Source organism: Mustelus asterias, chromosome 3 (genome assembly GCF_964213995.1).
Source record: "Mustelus asterias chromosome 3, sMusAst1.hap1.1, whole genome shotgun sequence".
Lineage (NCBI taxonomy): Eukaryota > Metazoa > Chordata > Chondrichthyes > Carcharhiniformes > Triakidae > Mustelus > Mustelus asterias.
The window spans coordinates 137904280-137927377 of record NC_135803.1 but is presented as its reverse complement, the minus strand read 5'-3'; the positions used below and the strand labels follow the sequence as shown (position 1 = coordinate 137927377).

The 23098-nt window shown below is 46.3% G+C and overlaps 1 protein-coding gene across 2 annotated transcripts in view; it reads right to left on the bottom strand.

The window, feature by feature from the left end:
* Window positions 1-5557: 5557 nt before the first annotated feature.
* Window positions 5558-23098, bottom strand: part of shisa10.1 (shisa family member 10, tandem duplicate 1) — a 96933-nt gene continuing 79392 nt past the window's right edge. For both annotated transcript variants that reach the window (XM_078209738.1, XM_078209739.1), the window contains 2 exons: window positions 12599-12853; window positions 5558-8081 (listed from right to left, as the gene is read on the bottom strand). In XM_078209738.1, coding sequence (XP_078065864.1) covers window positions 7888-8081; window positions 12599-12853 — 449 coding nt within the window. In that variant the 3' untranslated portion in view covers window positions 5558-7887. The remainder of the gene's footprint in view (window positions 8082-12598; window positions 12854-23098) is intronic.

The window sequence follows — 23098 nt, the reverse complement described above, 5'->3', positions numbered from 1 at the left end:
ATTTATTGCCATTAAAATACACATACAAATAGCCAAAGCTTGATCCCATTTGCACAAGGAGTCTGCATAAAGTCATCATCACTTCAAAAAGAGAAATGTATTTGTAGATTTCAAAATCAATGTCAAAACATTGGGCCGCATTATTTGGCTGGGAACATACACTGCTGTACAAACCTGTAAAGTTTGCATCTCTTTCGCTGGCAGCATTCTTCAATATAAAAAAAAAGCGCTAGCAAATAAATACAATGGAGACAAATTCACAACACCAAACAGATACGCGGTGCACTGGTGAGTTTTGTGACAGGTTTAGTACCAATCCCAGGCACAAGGCTTTAAATCCAAAATAGAAATTCGAGGTTTCAGAGTTCATTAAACGATATTTGTCTTCATCTGAACGGCAGTTCTGGCTGCCACTGAGTTGAGATTAGCTCATTTGTGCCTCTCTTAGAAATATAGAAAATAGAAGCAGGAGTAGGCCATTCGGCCCTTCAAGCCTGCTCTGCCATTCATTTTGATCATGGCTGATCATCAAATTCAAAAACCTTCCCCCTTCCATATTCCTTGACCCCTTTAGCCCCAAACCACACAACATTTTGGCTTCAACTACTTTCAAACATTCACCACCCTCTGGGTGAAGAAATTTCTCCTCACCTCAGTCCTAAAAGGTTTACCCCTTATCCTCAAACTATGATCCCTAGTTCTGGACTCCTCCACCATCAGGAACATTCTTTCTGAATCTACCCTGTCTAAGCCTGTTAGAATTTTATTAAAATATTCGATTAAAAAATCTTGAAAACTTAAGATCGATTGCATTCCCAGTTATATACATTAGTACTTTAAACAAATTTAAACGATATTGTGTCTATTTCCTGAAGCAAATGTGTCTTTTCAATATAACGTTTCACTGCCCACAGCAACTAGGTAGGACTGACCACATCAAAGTCCCGGAAGTGCATAGGTCTCTCATCTACAGAAACAAGAAGCCCCACCCATCAGTTCACAGAAGTTGTAATGTGGTTAAGCACTTCAACTGTATAAACAGAAATGTTTTCAAATTCTTCCATAGCCTCAACCCAATACATCCCTCCGCCATCTCTAGAATCTCTTCTGAGAACTCTGTGTTCCTCCAATTCTGGCCAATTCTAACACTGGTGGCCATGCCTTTAGCTGACTAGACCTCAAGCTCTGGAATTCACTGCCAAAGCTACTCTGTCTCACTTTCATCCTTTAAGACGCTCCTTGAAACCTAACCCTGTAATCAAGCTTTTGATCGTTTCCTTATGGAAACCCATCTGGTTCACTAATGTCCTTTAGGGAAGGAAATCTGCCATCCTTACCTGGTCTGGTCTACATGTGACTCCAGAGCCACAGCAATGTGGTTGAGTCTCAACTGCCCTCCCAGGACAACTTGGGATGGGCAATAAATGCTGGCCAGCCAGCGGCGCCCATGTCCCACAAATGAATAAAAAAAAGTGACTTGGTTGCAAATTTGATGATGCTTTTGTGAAGATCCATGGTATGTTTTGCCACCATAGTACCATAAAAGTGCAGCTGTATAATGTAAATTGTATGTTCGAGTCATGCACTAGTAATGAAAAACATGGCTGTCTATCACTCCCTTCTGTTGTCCTGTGCACCTACAAAACAATGAAAATTAACACTTCCATCTTTCTAGATTATTTCGAACTAAGGAGACCTGGTTGGACAAGTCAGTTGGAAAACCAATCTTTGATATTTGGGAAGTTGGCTCTGAATTCAATTCAGGCCAACTGAATCAAAGAATTCCATCTGACATTGTTTAAAGTTTTAAAAGGATGATACTACTAAAGAAAGTAAGCACAAACTATGAACAGATTCTAACCATGAAGTGGAGTTCGTGGACACGGTCACCTATAGAAGGTGGCTGGTTGCTGCCTGCAAGAGTGGCCTCATATGTGGAGTGGGTGGGAGAAAAAATTCACAAAGGATTGTATTTTGGTGGATTTCCCTCTGGTTGCTGCCAATGCTGGAGTTGGATTCATGATAGGACTAATAGTGGCCAACATCTTTTGTTATTCTAATGAAAGGCCAGGACCTGAAATATCACCTCTGTTTCTCTCTACTGCCTGGTCTGCTGAGCACTGACATTTATATCTCAAAAGTTCCAGCATCCACTGGATTTTGCTTTTACTTTCTCTTATTCAATATTTGGTTCTTTGATGAACCAGTTAGAGCAAGATTCCATCTCCGGTGGGGCACGTCCACAGCACAAATTGAACACAACTCAGAAGGGCGGCACGGTGGCACCGCAGTTAGCACTGTTACCTTACAGTGCCAGGGACCCAGGTTCCATTCCCACCTCGGGTCACTGTCTGTGTGGAGTTTGCACATTTCCCCGTGTCTGCGTGGGTTTCCTCCGGGAGCTCCAGTTTCCTCTCACAACTCCAGAGATGTGCAGGTTAGGTGGATTGGCCATAATCAAAGCCCTGGGTTACGGGAATAAGTTTAGGTTTATTTATTAGTATCACAAGTAGGCTTACATTAACACTGCAATTAAGTTATTGTGAAAAACACCTAGTCGCCACACTCCGGCGCCTGTTCGGGTACACCGAGGGAGAATTTAGCACGGCCAACGCACCTAACCAGCTCGTCTTTCAGACTGTGGGAGGAAACCGGAGCACCCGGAGGAAACCCACGCAGATACGGGGAGAACGTGCAAACTCCACAAAATGACCCCCCCGTCGTGATCGTCTCTCTGTTGGTGGGTTGTGTGGTCGATGCTGAATCACTCATGCTGTCCTCAGAGGAATCTTCAGGGCCTCCCTCTGAGGTGTCGTCCAAGGTGTCCTGGGGACTTTCTTCATGAGCAGCAGTGGGAGGCTCCAACACCCGAAGGGCCTGGTGCATCAGGGTCCAGGACTATAACAAAGAACACACATTAGGGGAAGGGAGGGAAAGCAGCCTGTGCAGCTTACTTCAAAGAAGACTTTGGAAGAGGGTTAAGCCGATGCTCACTTGCATGCCGGATGCTGCCCTAGCTGTCGGTTACAATTCTAGGTGTTGATTCTCCCCCTGCTAGCTCCAGGGCACGCTGCTTGCAGACTGTCAGTTGCCGCTGTTCAGGCACACCGCCACCAGTCTGTGCCCTCTCTCGCTGGTTGTGTTTTTCTCCTGTGGGGAAATAAGGGAGGATTGAAAGCATGGATATATTGATGTGCATGGGGCGCAATGTGTGCCTGAGTTTTGGAGCTTGCATTGGCCATTTTGGAAGGTAAAGAGGTTGGATGCAGTTCTTGGGAGAGGTGGAGGGCTGTTGTTGGACACCTTCAGGTGTCTGAGTATGGTTTGACATTGTTAGTCCAGCACATGTGCAGGTTTCAGAATGGGATACGCACTCACTCTTGCTGCCCGAAGAAGGTCGTTGAGTTTCTTCTGACACTGTTCCTCGGACCGAGGTGTCAAGGTCCTGGCATCAACTGCAGCTGCCACCTCCTCCCACAATGCCTTTGTGGTGTGACCCCTTGGGCGACGGCCCTGAGTGGGGAACAGCAGCTGGTGCCTCTCCTCCACTGCATCCATCAGGCGGGCCTGCTCGGCCTGGCAGAACCTCAGGGCAGGTTTCTTTCCAGCCATCTTCCTGGCGTGACTGGCTGTGTGTCCATTATTGCAGCTTATGTACAGCTCTGGCGTGTTAGGGGAGTGAAGATGCAGTCAGTTTGAGCCAGTCATGGGCCCATTAGCTAAATTCCCTTGTGAGAAATGTAAAGGGAACCTGGTTTCAATAGAGGGTGAGCCACCTCACAGGGTGCTGATTGGCTCTCATTCAACAAGGTACTGTGTCCAGGGGCGATGTTTGCAGGCAGGGGCTGTGCATGGCATCACAGCACTGTGTGTGTGCAAGGCAGCAATGAGGCCAGTAAGTGTGAAGTAGGGGTGGGGGAGGGATGTAGAGGTCAGCGATGTCCGGGCCACTGAGGGATGGGGAGGCCAGTGATGTCCATGAGAGGGGTGAGAGGCCAGCGATGTCTGTGGGGGGTATGAGGTCAGCAATTTCAATGCTGGGAGGACTTGTTTAATGATCTAAGACTGTAAGAGTATAACTTGGGAGCAGAATGAGGCCACTTGGCCCACCGAGTCCGCACCACCATTCAATCATGGCTGGTATTTTTCTCATCCCCATTTTCCTGCCTTTTCCCCACAACCCCTGATCCCCTTATTAATCAAGAACCTATCTCTTTCTTAAAGACACTCAATGGCCTGGCCTCCACAGCCTTCTGCGGCAAAGAGTTCCACAGATTCACCACTCTCTGGCTGCAAAAATTCCTCCTCATCTCTGCTTTAAAGGATTGCCCCTTTAGCCTGAGGTAGTGCCCTCTAGTTCTAGTTTTTCCAACAAGTGGAAACATTCTCTCCATGTCCACTCTATCCAGGCCTCGCAGTATCCTGTAAGTTTCAATAAGATCCCCCCCACATCCTCCTAAGCTCCAACAAGTACAGACCCAGAGTCCTCAACTGTTCCTCACATGACAAGCTCTTCATTCCAGGGATCATTCTTGTGAACCTCCTCTGGACAAGGCTGGAGGCAAAATTAAAAGCAGCAAGGCGGGGTTCTCCGGTCTCGCCCACGGTGGGACCTGTTGAGGGCGAGAGCGGAGAGACGCGCGCACGCGCAGGTTCCCACTCATCGTGCCAATTATGGCCTCTTTAGTGGCAATAGGCCCCACCCTCTGGTTTTTATTGATAATCACGCTCGTGAACTCCGTAGTGCACAGAGTGCGGGAGATTCATTTTGGGAAACATGTTGGTTTTACTCCAGTTTTTGTGCGAATTTGACACTTAGATATTTTTTGGGAGAATGCCAGCCCTGGTTCCCAAATCTCTTGGATATCGATCTTAGGACTGTTTCATGCTGATGAAACATAAATGATTTGATTTATTATTGTCACATGTATTAACATAGTGAAAAGTATTGTTTTCTTGCGTGCTATACAAAGCATACCGTTCATAGTGTAAGAAATGAGATAGTGAAGAATGTAGTGTTACAGTCATAGCTCGGGTGTAGAGAAAGATCAACTTAATGCAACGCAAGTTCATTCAAAAGTCTGACAGCAGCAGGGAAGAAGCTGTTTTTGAGTACGTGACCTCAGACTTTTGTATCTTTTTCCCGACGGAACAAGGTGCAAGAGAGAATGCGTGGGGTCCTTAATTATGCTGGCTGCTTTTCCGAGGCAGCGGAAAGTGTAGACAGAGTCGATGGATGGGAGGCTGGTTTGCGTGATGGATTGGGCTACGTTCATGGCCTTTTGTAGTTCCTTGCGGTCTTGGACAGAGCAGGAGCCATACCAAGCTGTGATAGAACCAGAAAGGATGCTTTCTATGGTGCATATGTAAAAGTTGGTGAGGGTCGTAGCCAACATGCCAAATTTCCCTAATCTTCTGAGAAAGTAGAAAATGTTAGAGTGGGGGAGCAAGAAGCTCAATGCTCCTAACTTAAAGGACAAATCAACACAACACCGTGTTTACACTTGTTTAAATGAAAGATTAAGTTACAGCTTTGAAACAACAGATAAAGCAGTAATACTCTGACAGAACATGCTGATTTTATTGTACTATACAATTATTATACATGACGTTAAAATATCGTTCAAACGATATTGCATCATCGGAATTATACCAATTGCCCTAATAATGTACAAACCTCGATGCAACAAAATTTTAACCAAAAAGTCCTTAGACAATGGCTACAAAGTAATTATATTGCACAATGATAGAAGTGTCTTCATCCTCTGCTGGGGTTTTCCAGTCCCCTTGTGGTGGGACCCGCTGAGGAAGATTTGGCAACTTAAAATAATAGTCCATTGACTTTCCGGCAGGACTGGATGATCCTGGTGGCAGGCGAGGCTGGAAAACCCCACCCCCTGTCTCTGTGAGGGTTTGACGGGTGGGTAGGGTGGTTGAGGAGGGTGATTTAAAGCGACAGAGCAAATAAGCATGGTTATTGTCGGTACACCTGCCGCTCTCAGCAGATTTCAGCTCTTTTTTAAAAAATCTATTCCACTTCTAATTTGCTCCCAGGGTGCTTGAAACAGTTGCATTGACCTTTGCGGAGCTACACATTAACACTTAAAAAAAAAACTTCAAACACTGCTGGAAGCAGAGCTGTTTTACATTGAGGCCAAGATCCCGCGTCTTTGTTCGCAGCTGGGAATTTGCGGTGTCGCTGAATGGCTGGAATGCCAAATTTTCTGCTCTCGCCCTCAACGGGTCCCAACGCGGGCGAGACTGGAGAACCCCACCTTGCTTCTTTTAAATTTTCCCTCTGTCCTTGTGCAGAAACAACCAAGCTATGGCGGGTGACACAGATGCAGCAGAGTGGAGCCTTGGCCTGTTTCACTTTTGAGTTTTTTTTTTAGTTTATTTATCAATGTCACAAGCAGGCTTACATTAACACTGCAATTAAGTTACTGTGAAAATCCCCTGGTCGCCTGTTCGGGCGCACCGAGGGAGAATTTTGCATGGCCAATGCACTTAACCAGCACGTCTTTCGGACTGTGGGAGGAAACCGGAGCACCCGGAGGAACGCAACGCAGACACGGGGGAGAACATGCAGACCCTGCACAGGCAGTGACCCAAGCTGGGAATCGAACCCGGATCCCTGGCGCTGTGAGACAGTAGTGTTAACTACTGTGCCACCCTCCCCACCCCCCCACAAACGGGGCTGCGCACATGCCGGCTTGTCTTTACTTTCAGGAATTGCGAAAAAGTGTTTGGATCCTTCTGCCTGGGCAGAAATTCCAAAAGCCTGAGATTCGAACAGCAGAAATTCCTTACAAGGAACCGCTCTTCTGTTCGGTCACCAACCAGAAGGTTGCCGGGCAGATCAAGGGAGGAGAGGGAGAGAGAGAGAGAGAGAGAGAGGGTAGGGATGGACTTACAAAAGGAAATTGGAAATCCACAAATGGTTAGCCTCCCCTTTTTGCCAATTCTTTTTAAATAGGAGTTGTCAGGAAGAAGTGGTCTGTGACTATCTAAAGCTTTAAAGTTTATTTATTAGTATTGCAAGTAGGCATACATTAACACGACAATGAAGTTACTGTGAAAATCCCCCAGTTGCCACACTCTGGTGCCTGTTCGGGTACATTGAGGGAGAATTTAGCATGGCCAACGCACCTAACCAGCACGTCTTTTGGACTGTGGGAGGAAATTGGTGCATACAGGGGAAACCCACACAGACACGGGGAGAAGGTGTAGACTCCACACCGATAGTGACCCAAGCCGGGAATCGAACCCGGGTCCCTGGCGCTGTGAAGCAGCAGTGCTAACCACTGTTCCACCGTGTGCCGCCTCTCTACCATGCAGCTGCGATTTATCCCTGCCATCTGATTACACACAAGAATCTCTGAGAACCGAACAGCAAACACAAAATAATCCGAAACGAAACGCACTTTAATTTTCTCTTTTTAAAAAAAAAATATGCAAAAGCAGCCACTCACAAAAAGAGACTTCTTTAATGGCAAGTAGTGAAGCGGGTAGCCTTCATAGAAGGGGAAATTAAGCAGATATCAAAACTCCCATTTTGCAGTGAAAGATAGCTTAAAGCAACCTTTTTTCTCCTTTTTTTTTGTGAATATACAAAACAAACTTGTGCTACCTCTGGTTTGTCCAAGGGTTAGAAAAATTAAGATACCCGAGATAAAGTAGATCTCACATCTCCTCAGTCGAGGAACTGAAGTGGGGTAGGGCGGGAAAAAAAATAAACTCTTTTAAACACAAGTCATTTACAGTTAACTGCCGAACATGTTTGAAATGCTTACAAGATAATTCCTCTCAACACCTTGTACAAAATAGTAACAGGCTAAGATAAGATCAGTAAATGCACTTGACAATCGAATTGGCCCCACATGTTTACTAGTGTGACTTCTCTGGAGTTCCGTAAGCGGGATTGTAAGGTGGCTGCGAGGCTGGATTGTACGGTGGTTGTGCAGCCGGATTGTACAGTGGCTGGGCCGTGGGATTGTACGGTGGCTGGGCCGTGGGATTGTACGGTGGCTGGGCCGCGGCGGAATAGGATGGTTGTCCTGGATAAGGTGCACTTGCACCAGCTGAAATATAAAAAGGGAAGAGCGCATTAGTGCTGAATAATGAAATTCATTCATGTCCCTCCCTGTCAAAATTACAACTGGGAGACAGGTCATTCAGTCCAACTAGTCATAGAATCCCTACAGTGCAGAAGGCGGCTATTTGGCCCATTGAGTATGCTACAATCCCATCCGGACACTCTCCCTGTAATCCCATATCTTTACCCTGCCAATCCCCCTGACACGGATGGTCAATCAACCTAACCCACACATCACTGGAGTGTGGGAGGAAACCAGAGCACCCGGAGGAAACCCAAGCAGACACGGGAGAACGTGTGAACTCCACACAGGCAGTGACCAGAGGCTGGAGGCAGCAGGGCTAACCACTGTGCCACCGTGTCGCTCTAACCTTGCTGCTGTTTGTCCTCCTCATATAGCTGCCTTGTTCCTACAACCCTTTATTCCCTTTTCCTTGAACCCCAGATCTAACCTATTTTTATAAGTAAACACAGGACAGAATTCTTCGGCCATTCACGGAAGTAGGAATCTCTGGTCCCGCTGCAGTGAAGAGAGATTTAGCTGAGCACCAAATCCTCCATCCCTGCTTGCCATGAAGGAGGGGGGTGGGGGGGGGGGGGGGGGGGTGAATGGCAGAAACATTCCAGCCATGCTTTCTACATCGATCATCAATTCCAGTCGTGCAATGCACAGTCTCACAATCCTATAGGACTATATACTTTTCATCTGCTCCCAGACTATTGTCCTCAATATATTGCTTTGCTTTTGATGGGGGCATCATTATTGTTGCGGCTTATTGGGTCATAGCCCCTTTAAGGGAATGGGTCATGTGACCTGGGGTGTTGGGTGACCTGGTTGGGAACCACCCTGAGTGGGCAGTCAACATTTGGAGTGTGGGACGGATAGACTGAATAAAGATTTGTGTTCCCTGATGCCTGACTGTGGAGTGGTTCTTGAGGAGACACCTCAGTACTAAGAGATATAACACTCATGTCCATTCTCAGTATTCAGGGGTGAACTTGCTGCCCACCCCACTCCTACCAAGTGCAAGAGATACCAGAGAACATTGGGTTTTCAGGCTGTCAACTTGTTGGGCCCTTTCAGGGTTTCATTAAATGTTCTGCACTAAACCATTGTCATCCTGTGGCCTTTTTTCCACACTCAACTTCCTCAAGATGTCTTGCTACAAGAACAGTCACAGGCAGCAAGAATTTGTAGGGGGAAATAAACCTTCACAAATGCTCAAAAAGAAGTCCCAACCCAGAACCCTTTAAAATTGGAACTTGCAGCAGTGATGATTAGTACACGAGAGAACAAGAGCAGCAATCAAACTGTTACTCCAACCTGATTTGTGAGCAAGGTTCCTAGTTATTTTACTGAACCAGTAATTCAAAAATCTGGACTAGCAATTTGTAAGTTCAAATCCCACCATGGCAGTTTGAGAATTGGAATTGAGAAAGCTGCAAAGAAGAAGTTGACATCAGTAAAAGTGACTACCAAGTTTTGAAATTGTCCTAAAGACCCAACAGATTCACAAATGTCCTTTACAGAAGAAAATCTCTACCCCACAGCCGGTGAGGTCTATCTGTGATTCTCCTCCCACACCGATGTGGCTGATTCTCACTTACCCTCCGAGATGATCAAGCCAGTCACGTTCTTGTATTAAACTGCTATAAAGAATATACAGACTGCAGTGGTTCAAGATGGCAGCCCAATGATGCCTTTGTAGGCACGTTACAGATGGGTAATAAATGCTGTTGTAGGAATGAAATACCCAAGTACCTCGATGTCCTGGTATCGACAGACAATGTGTTAAAGCCTCCTGGATAGAGGGGGTTCCCAGGCATCACCCAGCTACAAGCCTTAAACCCAATCACTTGAACAGTCTGTGCCTGGGAATTCCCCCCTTCTTAGCAAGGGACCCTTGGTCAAATGATTGGAACAATGGGTCCCTTGCTAAAAAGAGGGAAGTTCCCTGGCACAAACTGTTTAAATAACAAGGGGAAACACAGTGGTAATGACTGTAATATGTCTTCAGAGGCTGAAGTCCCTTCACCAAAATCCCTTTATTTACAAACTCTAACAGCAGTACACAGAGTGCTATTAGTTAGCAGTCTACCTCCAGGGGTGTCAGAGGAACTGGCACTCCCGGTTAAATACAAGGCAAAGACTCCCTGATTGGCACATCAATTGGATCCTCAATCAAGAAATTCATACTCTGATAGGCCAACCTCAATGGCCTGATTGAAGTCATTACAATGACCACGCTTGAATCACTGGGTGAAGATTATGTGATAGGCCCACCCCTGCGTTTAAGCCTCACCTTTCTTTGCAAGAAGATATCGAGCTGTCCAGATGCTGATGAGAGAAAATCCGAGTGGATCCCTCCTTCCTCCCTCTCTGTCCAACCTGACGGTGACCACCTTGGGATGCCCTTGCTGCAGACAGGGGCTTCTTGGAAAAAAATTAACCCCGTGCTACTGTCTCCAGGAAGATGGCCAACTCAGTTGACTACACCTTTAAATAAAACTCGTGAGAGAAAGAGGACGACCACCAAAATCTTCCCAAAGCCAAACTCCACAGACCATATACCCTTTTGATTTCTCCAGACTCCTGATTAATCTAGCCTTTCTCACGCTGTAATCTATTTGGACGTGCTTGAGAATTTCAAGTGTGTGCGCCTGCATTGGAGTTGGAGTGTTTTATTATTTTAGATAGACTGGATTCAACACAATGAAGCTAATTCCTTCCTATGTTAAACTCAAGAAAACCTGCTCGATTGTCTCTTTGTGTGATCACAGCAAGTAAACAGTTAAAATAGCCACTGAATTGGGTCTAGCTCACTGCTCAGAGAACCGGTGGGGAATGGCCGTCAGTGGGAGGTCCCATTTGGAATCGAGCACTCCTGTGGTCACTGTCTGTCCCTGGTGGAGGAAGCCCCACCCACAAGGGCTGACAACCAATCACAGAGGCCACCAACAGCGGTACATGGCAGCTGGTGGCAACAGACCCAGAATCAACGGGGGACACCAGACTATAGGTGAGTGAAGGTAGGATAAGAATCGCAGTGGGGGGAGCAGTGGGTGAGTGGTTGCAGATCAAAGGCAAGGCCTGTGGGGTGGCTTCCAGCAAGCCTCATATCCTAACCCCACTTCCACCATTGCTGAGTTTCCTGATCAGGCAGAGAGTGAGAAGCCAGGCAGAGTTTTGGCTGCCTTCTGACGCTGTGGGAAGGGTGGATGGTCTCCATCTGATCCTCGAGCCACCACGGAATTGTGCTCAGGGATAATGGGTGCCAATTGGTTCAGAAAGATGCAGTTCAGCTTTTTGCCTCTTGTGTGTTTCCATTCACGTCTTATCCAGTTTCAGACTTGTGCATGATCGTTTCACTGCTGGTCAAGTGAACTCATCTCCCGCCATGCATCATTGATATAATAAATGATAGCCACAACAGTAGGGAGAAGGTCTTGTGATGCAAAGGTAGCATCCCTACCTCCGAGCCAGAAGTTCTGAGTTCAAATCCCACCCCAAGACTTGATAGCCAAAGGTGGTGCGCTTATAACAAAGGACAAAGAAAATACAGTAAAAAGTCTCACAACACCAGGTTAAAGTCCAACAGGTTCATTTGGAATCACGAGCTTTTGTGAATCCAAATAAACCTGTTGGACTTTAACCTGGTGTTGTGAAACTTCTTACTGTGCCCACCCCAGTCCAACGCCGGCATCTCCACATCAAAGAAAAATACAGCACTGGAACAGGCCCTTCAGCCCTCCAAAGCCTGTGCCAATCACGATGCCCTAACTGAACTAGAAAATCCTTCTGCCCTTTCTCGATCCTTGTCCCTCTATCCCCTCCCTATTCATGGACCCATCCAGATGCCTCTTAAATGTTGCTAATGTGCCTGCTTCCACCACCATAACACGGTCAAACAGGTTGAGTGTCAGCCTGTAAATCCCTCCAACACACCAATAGCTGGCGGTGAGAGCGGGAGACACTCCTGGTCAGCTATGTTTGATGTGGACTGGCGCCCCTCAAGCTATAAGCCCCTGGTGACAGACTAGTGATCCCTTCCAGGAATAACTAGCTATGGAAATGGACTAAAGTCTGCCTTGGTGCACCACTAGGTGCGCGAAGAGAATTGGAATGGGAAATGTGCTGCTTTTTGTGAGGAAATCAAGAGGCAGAGGCCAGGAAGAGGAATAAAAGGAAGCACCAGCTGTGCTGAAACCTGTCACACTGTGAGTACACTCACAACATACAAACATATACAAGCATCAACACTCGTGGAAGACAGAAAACACAATCAACATGACGCTTGTTTCTTCCTTCAAATTTATATGTTTGTACCGATCTATTAACAATCCAGCTTATTGAGTGTATTGTATTTTAAATGAGTCCACGGCATCATCACTGCCCATGAGGTGCAGTGAAATTCTACTCCAATGTACAAACCAGACACCTGCATCACAAAACTTGTATTTAATGAGTAACTTCTTGTACATGGCTACATTAGGCTTACTTACTTGCCACAGTATCTTGATATGAAGGTGGTTGACCAGAATATGGAGTTGGATATGGTGGTGGATAGGGACTACTTGCAGGGTAGGGACCGCTTGCAGGATAGGCGCCGCCTGCAGGATAGGGGCTTATAGCCGATGCTGGCTGCATTGGCATAGGAGTATATCCTTGGTATGGAACAAAACCTTGTGCTGGTACTTGTGGTTGCTGTGGATACGTAGACTGTACCACCGTAGTTGTAGTTGAACTTGTAACAACAGCTAGAGAGAATGATAGACAAAATCATCAGTTAGTTCATTAACACTAAAATTAAGCTTTTATCGTCAAATTTGAAAATTTCCCTGGAGTGTGGTGAAGAACACAGAACGTTGAATGTAAAACACCCCTCCCAAAAGCAAAGATACCCAGGGTTTGGGCACAGAGTAATGTTAACTCAACCCAAAGTTGCAATCCCTCCTTTTCAATCTGCCACATTAGACAAAGCATTGCAAATAAGGTAGATCTAAAAGCGGCTTACAGAATCCACTACAATGAGTGGAATGGACTTGTTCATGTGTCTCCCCCCTCACCAACTTTTATCGGTCTAAATGGGAATGGGCATCTTCCTGCTTCTGGATGTCAGCCCTCACCTTGGGTCAATGTTTGGCATGACCCTTATTCGAGTGACAGCTGCACTTCAACCAAGTCTTGAGATGTCGATCCAAGAGATGGTGATCTCACTTTGGGGCGGCACGGTGGCACAATGGTTAGCACTGCTGCCTCACAGCGTCAGGGACCTGGGTTCAATTCTGGTCTCAGGTGACTGTCTGCATGGAGTTTGCACGTTCTCCCCGCGTCTGTGAGAGTTTCCTCTGGGTGTTCCGGTTTCCTCCCACAGTCCGAAAGATGTGCGGGTTAGGTGGATTGGCCATGCTAAATTGACCCTAGTGTCAGGGGAAAAAGCAGGGTAAATATATGAGGTGATGCGAATAGGGCCTGGGTGAGATTGTGGCTGGTGCCAACCTGATGGTCTCCTTCTGCACTGTAGGGATCCTATGATTCAAAACTCAGTGGCAGCCAGAACTGCCATTTGGCTCAAGGTTTGGCCACCTCAGCTAATGAAAGAATGGTTAGAGGATGAATAGGCTGCTATAGTTGTTTCAGAGAATAGAGTGCCCTTTGGGGAAGGAAACCTGCTCTCCATATCCAGTCTGGTCAATGTTCATAGCCATAGACAAAGATTTGGTGGGAAGCGATTCTACAGTTCATGCACTAAATTTTAGTTGAATACAGAGTAGAAATGGCACCTAAAACCTTTGGTATTAAAGAAGGGCAAAGGTGAAACTGATAATCTTATGTCAATTTGAGCTAAACCCTTTGCTCCAAGCCAGAATCCCGTGTGGACTAGATTTCAATCCAGTCGCTGGAGGTCAGGATGTTAAAGGATCATCGAGCTCAAAGTGACTTATCTGAGTGTGGCTGCTCTGGTGAATGTCAATTGTCTGCGTTGTTGATGAGTAATCGCGTCCATCCAGAGAACAAGAACTGTGATCCAATTAATTGCCTCTGGGATTAAGGAGCAGTTTACTACTGCAATGTGGTTAGTATATATTGTATGAACAAATACATTGATTAACTCTCAAATTTCACCTTGATGTTCGAATGTGATCTTATAACCACTAAAAACAGGCGTGTTGTTAATAGTCATCTCAATTCTGAGGGAGATCACTGCCTGGAGTTCACTCCCATGTATTCTATATAATCCAATGCATGTCCTGTCAAGATGGTGATTTCAGTTCTCGTTTCCCCTTGGTCATATTCAGTGGGTCGACATCAGCGAGAGTGGGACATGCTAATTATTTATGATGAGTTCAAAGTTCGCATTAGTAATTGGAAAGTGGTTAAGAAGTGTCCATTTTGAGTAAAACACCACCCACACCAGGGAATACGTGACACAATGTGCAAAAAATATGTCTATGATGGAAGAAGAGTCAAATGGACTTGACTCTCTTTGTCTCTCCATAGATGCTGCCAGCCGTGCTCACCCCAAAACCGGAAAATCCCACCCGAGGACAACGGATCTTTACATGGACCGCCCTCCTGCCTGCTACGATTCCCTTGGCGGCGGGAAATGGGAAAATTCCGGTGGTCGAGTTTTTCCAGCATTTTCCAATTTTATTCGATTACTGAATTGCTGATTTAACAATTTGGTTGGTCGGTTCACCTGCCAAGTTTATGGTGTTGCAATTACTATTAGAGTCACAGTAACAGAAAATAACCTTCACGAGACTTCACATATTTACCAAGCAGATAAACCGAGATAAAAGAATGTCACCAGACTATCTGGTTACATAATGGAAGTATACAAAATAAAATATATGCACACCTTTCATTTTCTCAACCACTGTTGTGGTTAGTGAATGCAACAACATTTTAACACAACTTAAACGTACACAGGTTTTTAAAAATCCCCTTTACCCCTTCCCCCACTCCCTCTTGGGTCAAACTTCCTTACAAGTAACCCTCCTTTCAAATAAAGTTTATTTATTAATTAGTGTCACAAGAAGGCTTACATTAACACTGCAATGAAGTTACTGTGATAATCCACTAGTCGCCACACTCCGGCGCCTGTTCGGGTACACAGAGGGAGAATTTAGCATGGCCAATGCACCTAACCAGCATGTCTTTCGGACTGTGGGAGGACCTGGAGGAAACCCAGGCAGACACGGGGAGAACGTGCAGGCTCTGCGCAGACCCCAAGGTGGGAATCAAACCTGGGTCTCTGGCATTGTGAGGCAGCAGTGCTAACCACTGTGCCACTCTATTGTGTCTTCAAGTAACCATTGTTTCTCGATAAGCTAGTGTCCATAATAAATGCAAGTTGCTTAGCTGCACTTTATGACTTAACACACATTTCTCGTATCAATTGCAATGTGCAGTACGCTAGTCTGTACTCACATTTACTCTAGAAGCCATTTACTGGTGGGACACAACTGTACTTCAGTGGTTTAATGAAATCTGCAGTCCTTTTTGCGCTGTGAATAAGGCAGAATCCCCAGCACCCCACTGGGAAGATGCTTGCCAGCTGAATGGACCCTAAAGGGGTTTATTGCTCTCCTATCCTACACTGTTGTCATAGCGGTGGTCTGTGTGGGTGCGTGGCAGGTGTGCACATGTGTGTGCATAGGGGATGGTGGTGTACCACTGATGCACCTACTCTCAACATTGATTGATTTATTATTGTCACATGTGCTGGGATACAGTGAAAAGTATTGTTTCATGCGCGCCATACAGACAAAGCATACTGTTCATAGAGTACATAGGGGAAAAGGAAAGGATAGGGTGCAGAATATAGTGTTGCAGTCACAGATAGGGTGAGGAGAAAGATCAGCTTAATAATAGGCCCATTCAAAAGTCTGATTACAGCAGCGAAGAAGCTGTTCTTGAGTCTGTTGGTACCTGTTTTCAGACTTTTGTATCTTTTTCCCGATGGAAAAAGGTGGAAGAGAGTATGTCCAGGATGCGTGGGGTTCTTGATTATGCTGGGTGCGGGAAGGCAGCGGGAAGTGGCTGCTTTTCTGAGGCAGCGGGAGTCAATGGATGGTCAAATGATCTTGACTCTACAATTTGAGAAAGGGTCTCAATCCATCAACTCACAACCCACTCTAATACCCATTCGTTTGCAGAACGACCCTATTGAAATCTTACGGCCATTGACTTAAACAATTTCAAACTATCTTTGCCCCCTAAATCCTCCAATTCACATTCCATTCTGGAACGGCCCCCCTAATGCTTGCATTCATATCACATCCTGGATGCATAGAGGACTGTTTCATGGCCCGAGGAGGAAGGAAGTTAGGAGAGCCGATGGACAATGCTATTTAAGAGACAGGGAGCTACTGAAGATGCAACTTAATGCATCAAGGTGGGTGGGAGGTGGTTGTGGAATAAGTTCCAGAGTGAAATGGCTGCACATTATTCCACCAATGCTATTGTGGGGAGGAAGCAGAAAGAGGGGAAACACAAAGTAGAGGGTGCCGGCAGTGAAGTAGATCTCGGGGACCGACAAGGCTGCAGAAAGATTTCTCGATGAAGCTGTCACACAGAGACATAGGAAGCATTAGACCCCAACCAGTACACGGCTGAGGAGGTAACTGGGACCTTGTGCGCGACAGGAAACGGTCAGTGGAAATCTAGAGTGGTTGGAATGAATGGAACTTCGAGGGTCAGTGAGGTGCACACCGGACAAACTAGACCTGTAGGTGAGAAAGGTGCTCATTAGACCTGAAGTGAGTGAGGCAGGCACAAATGTAAGTAATATTTTGGAGATGGAATCAAGGCTTCTGTTGACAGACCCTGCTTCCACCTTTGAAATGTTACTTGCCCCCTCTCTCTGTCTCACCTGACTAAAGACAGATCATCTGTTTATTTCTCTTATTGCTATTTGTGGGACCTTGCCTAGTGAAAATTGACTGTGTGTCACACAAGTTACTACTGCAGTGTGAGAGCTATAAGGGCTTTGGCTCACAGGGCTTAGGCAGAAAGGGCGAGCAGGGGTGAGTTTAATTCGTTTTTGCTGTTTCTACCTGGTACTGGCAAGTACCTAGAGGGGATGAGTGTGCAGGCAGTGCTATGTTCCTCTTGCACTATGTTTGAGGTGAGGGACTCCATCAGTGTCCCTGCTGATTACACCTTTGGGAAGTGCACCCATCTGCAGCTCCTCCAAAACCGTGTTAGGGAACTGGAGCTGGAGTTGGATGAACTTAGAATCATTAGGGACGCAGAGGTGGCCATAGACAGAAGCTTTAGGGATACAGTTACTCAGAGGAATGAAAATAGATGGGTGACGGTGAGAGGGGCTGGGAGGAAACAGTCAGTGCAGGGATCCCCTGTGGTCGTTCCCCTTAGCAACAAGTATTCCGCTTTGGATACGGTTGAGGGGGACGACATACCAGTGGTGGGCCGCAGTGAGAGGATCTCCAGCACTCTGTCCGTCTCTGTGGCTCGGGAGGGTAAGGGGGAGAGCGGGAGGGCAATAGTTATTGGGGACTCGTTAGTTAGAGGGATAGATAGGAGGTTCTGTGGCAGCAAAAGAGACTCGAGGATGGTATGTTGCCTACCGGATGCCAGGGTCTGTGACGTCTCGGACCGTGTTTTCCGGATTCTTAAGGGGGAGGGGAAACAGTCACAAGTCGTGGTACACATTGGTACCAACGACATAGGTAAGAGAAGGGACGGGGATTTAAAACAGGAATTTCGGGAGCTGGGCCAGAAGCTGAGAGCCAAGACAAAACATGTGGTCATCTCTGGTACGTTACCGGTGCCACGTGATAGCGAGTTGAGGATCAGGGAGAGAGTGCAGTTAAACATGTGGTTGCAGGGATGGTGTAGGAGGGAGGGTTTCAGATACGTGGATAATTGGAACACATTCTGGGACCTGTACAAATAGGATGGGGTGCACCTGAACCAGAGAGGCACCAATATCCTGGGAGGGAAATTTGATACGGCTCTTCAGGGGGGGTTTAAACTAATTTGTCAGGGGAGTGGGAAAAGGAGTTGTCGTCCAGAAGTCAGTGTTGAGGGTGGTGAGCTATTGGGGAAGGTATCAAGGTCAAGGGTGGGTACCGGTAGACAGGAAGGTGGGTTGAAGTGTGTCTACTTCAATGCAAGGAGCATCTGGAACAAGGTAGATGAACTTGGGGCGTGGATTGGTACTTGGGACTACGATGTTGTGGCCATTACGAGACGTGGGTAGAACAAGGACAGGAATGTTGTTGGACGTTCCGGGGTATAGATGTTTCACTAAGTGTAGGGAAGCTGGTAAAAGAGGTGGAGGAGTAGCATTGTTAATCAAGGATAGTTTAACAGCTGCGGAAAGGCACTTCGAGGGGGATCTGCACACTGAGGTAATATGGGCTGAAGTTAGAAATAGGAAAGGAGCGGTCACGTTGTTAGGAGTTTACTATAGGCCCCCAAATAGTAATAGAGATGTGGAGGAAGAAATTGCTAAGCAGATTATGGATATGTGTGGGGGTCACAGGGTAGTTGTCATGGGGGACTTTAACTTTCCAAATATTGATTGGAACCTTTGTAGGTCAAATAGTTTGGATGGGGCAGTTTTTGTGCAGTGTGTGCAGGAGGGTTTCCTGACACAATATGTGGATAGGCCGACAAGAGGTGAGGCCACATTGGATTTGGTACTGGGAAATGAACTGGGCCAAGTGTTAGATTTGGTTGTGGGAGAGCACTTTGGAGATAGTGACCACAATTCGGTGTCTTTTGTTGTGGCAATGGAGAGGTATAGGGCCGTACGGCAGGGCAAGGTTTACAATTGGGGAGAGGTAATTATGATGCGATTAGGCAAGAATTAGGGGGCATAAGATGGGAACAGAAACTGTCAGGGAAAGGCACGAATGAAAAGTGGAACTTTTTCAAGGAACAAATACTGGGTGTCCTTGATAGGTATGTCCCTGTCAGGCAGGGAGGAAATGGCCGAGTGAGGGAACCATGGTTCACGAAAGAGGTGGAATGTCTTGTGAAAAGGAAGAGGGAAGCTTATGTAGGGATGAGGAAATAAGGTTCAGATGGCTCGATTGAGGGTTACAAGTTAGCAAGGAATGAGCTGAAAAAGGGGCTCAGGAGAGCTAGGAGGGGACATGAGAAGTCCTTGGCGGGTCGGATCAAGGAAAGCCCCAAGGCGTTTTACTCTTATGAGAGGAATAAAAGAATGACCAGGTGAGGTTAGGGCCGGTCAAGGACAGTAGTGGGAACTTGTGTATGGAGTCAGTAGAGATAGGCGAGGTGATGAATGAATACTTTTCTTCAGTGTTCACCAAGGAGAGGGGCCATGTTTTTGAGGAAGAGAAGGCGTTACAGGCTAATAGGCTGGAGGACATAGATGTTCGGAGGGAGGATGTACTGGCAGTTTTGAATAAACTGAAGGTCGATAAGTCCCCTGGGCCTGATGAAATGTATCCTAGGATTCTTTGGGAGGCAAGGGATGAGATTGCAGAGCCTTTGGCTTTGATCTTTGGGTCCTCACTGTCCACGGGGATGGTGCCAGAGGACTGGAGAGTGGCGAATGTTGTTCCTCTGTTTAAGAAAGGGAATAGAAAAGACCCTGGTAATTATAGACCGGTTAGTCTTACTTCGGTGATTGGTAAATTGATGGAAAAGGTCCTTAGGGATGGGATTTACGACCATTTAGAAAGATGCGGATTAATCCGGGATAGTCAGCACGGATTCGTGAAGGGCAAGTCGTGCCTCACAAATTTGATTGAATTTTTTGAGGAGGTAACTAAGTGTGTTGATGACGGTAGGGCAGTTGATGTCATATACATGGATTTTAGTAAGGCGTTTGATAAGGTCCCCCATGGTCGGCTTATGATGAAAGTAAGGAGGTGTGGGATAGAGGGAAAGTTGGCCGATTGGATAGGTAACTGGCTATCTGATTGAAGACAGAGGGTGGTGGTGGATGGAAAATTTTCGGACTGGAGGCAGGTTGCTAGCGGAGTGCCACAGGGATCAGTGCTTGGTCCTCTGCTCTTTGTGATTTTTATTAATGACTTAGAGGAGGGGGCTGAAGGGTGGATCAGTAAATTTGCTGATGACACCAAGATTGGTGGAGTAGTGGATGAGGTGGAGGGCTGTTGTAGGCTGCAAAGAGACATGGATAGGATGCAAAGCTGGGCTGAAAAATGGCAAATGGAGTTTAACCCTGATAAATGTGAGCTGATTCATTTTGGTAGGACTAATTTAAATGTAGATTACAGGGTCAAAGGTAGGGTTCTGAAGACTGTGGAGGAACAGAGAGATCTTGGGGTCCATATCCACAGATCTCTAAAGGTTGCCACTCAAGTGGATAGAGCTGTGAAGAAGGCCTATAGTGTGTTAGCTTTTATTAACAGGGGGTTGGAGTTTAAGAGCCGTGGGGTTGTGCTGCAACCGTACAGGACCTTGGTGAGACCACATTTGGAATATTGTGTGCAGTTCTGGTCACCTCACTATAAGAAGGATGTGGAAGTGCTGGAAAGAGTGCAGAGGAGATTTACCAGGATGCTGCCTGGTTTGGAGGGTAGATCTTAAGAGGAAAGGTTGAGGGAGCTAGGGTTGTTCTCTCTGGAGCGGAGGAGGCTGAGGGGAGACTTAATAGAGGTTTATAAAATGATGAAGGGGATAGATAGAGTGAACGTTCAAAGACTATTTCCTCGGGTGGATGGAGCTATTACAAGGGGGCATAACTATAGGGTTCATGGTGGGAGATATAAGAAGGATATCAGAGGTAGGTTCTTTACGCAGAGAGTGGTTGGGGTGTGGAATGGACTGCCTGCAGTGATAGTGGAGTCAGACGCTTTAGGAACATTTAAGCGGTTATTGGATAGGCACATGGAGCACACCAGGATGATAGGGAGTGGGATAGCTTGATCTTGGTTTCAGATAAAGCTCGGCACAACATCATGGGCCGAAGGGCCTGTTCTGTGCTGTACTGTTCTATGTTCTATATTCTACATTTGAAAAGCTCTGCTTTAGTTTCGGAGTGCTTTAAGATATCCTGAAGCTGTGAAAACCATGAGGTAGAAAAGCAGGAGTAGGCCATTCGGCCCTTCGAGCCTGCTCCGCCATTCATTTTGATCATGGCTGATCATCAAATTCAATATCCTGATTCCCCCCCCCCCCTCATATCCCTTGGTCCCTTTAGCCCAAAGAACTCTTTCTAATTTCTTCTTGAAATCACACAACGTTTTGGTCTCAACTACTACATAAATGTAACTACTCTGTGGTAGTGAATTCCACACATCCACCACCCTCTGGGCGGAGAAATTTCTCCTCACCTCAGTTCTAAAAGGTTTAACCCCTTATCCTCAAACTATGACCCCTAGTTCTGGATTCCCCCACTATTGGGAACATTAGGCGGGAGTTTATGGCCTCGCTTGGGCGAGACCAGAAATTCCCACCCGAGGCCAATGGAGATTTCCGTTGTCCGACCCTTACCCGCTCCGATTCTGGGCGGGCGAGGTGGTAGAGTTCCGGCCATTCTCTCTGAACCTATCCTGTGTCAGAATGTTATAAACTTATAACAAGCTCTTTCTTTATCAATGTCCAAGAACATTAAGGATTAAGGAAGGTGGCAGATACTGACAAATCAATGTTTGAGAGAGAACTTTATCTTGTGCTGCAATTTTAACTAATTTTACCAATAAAGAACAGGTAACGAGTTTAATTTTAGCTACTGAGCATACGTTGAAGAATTATAATATATCTCAGCTTCGTACATCCTGATTAAATAAATAAAAGAAAGGAGATGGAATGTTATTCCTGAAAATTGCAACAATTCTCACAGATTCCTACTGAAGTGAAATATTTTCCATTCTACGCCAACTCCAGCAGTACACGTAGATTCGACTGAATGAGTCATCCATTCAGGAAGCCACAAGCGTGTGGTCCACTATGTTCAGTGACGTAACATTTCCCCATGAGTATTGCCCGGAACATTGAGAAATACAGAGAGCTCGGGTTAAGAAGTGATACAGTTTGGTTGTTTACGAGAGGCATAAATCGGGTTCGATCGATGCCCTCAAGATCAAAGGAATTCTCCTGTCCCAATTTCATGAACTCTGGGCCACCGACATCCTGCTTTATTATCCTTATTTAAAAAGCTACATGTCTATTGTTCAACATGCCCACACAATTTCTGGTTTCAGTTAAAGATCCACCCTGTATACACGGGAAGACGTCAGGTCCTGTAACTCGATCCTCGTATAAACTGCTTCCTCTGTACAAACACCGATCCATATTTAGCATTGGCAACAGAAAGTAATCCCCCCGGGAAGGCTACACTTTAAGCAAATATTGTTAATACAAGGTTTTAGTTTCCGGACTTCTTCAGTGAGCTGAGGGGAATATGATCATTCCCTTTGCCAAATGATACTAAAACTTGAACCAATTCATTTAGGGAAGTACAGTAAAGAGACAAATGTTATAAAAAGTCCATATTCTAAAGATGCGGCCATATTGTCAGTTTTGCATCAGTGCAAGGTAGGCTTGCCAACTCTCCAGGGCTGTCCTGAGATCTAAAGGAATTAAATTATTAATCTCCACGTCACCGCTGCCTGTTCATTACGAAACCCTCGATCCGTGCTATACGGTGGCACAGCGGTTAGCACTGGTGCTTCAAAGCGCCAGGGACCCGGGTTCAATTCCGGCCTCGGGTGTCTGTGTGGAGCTTGCATGCTCTCCTCGTGTTTGCGTGTGTTTCCTCCGGGATCTCCGGTTTCCTCCCACAGCCCAAAGATGCGTGGGTTAGGTGAATTAGCCATGATAAATCGCCCAATCATAGACTCCTACAGTGCAGAAGGAGGCCATTTGGCCCAATGCCACTGCACCGACCACAATCCCACCCAGGCCCTATTCCCGTAACCCCACAGCTTTACCCTGCTAATCCTCCTGACACTAGGGTCAATTTAGCATGGCCAATCCACCTAACCCGCACATCTTTGGCGCGTGGGAGGAAATTGGAGCACCCGGAG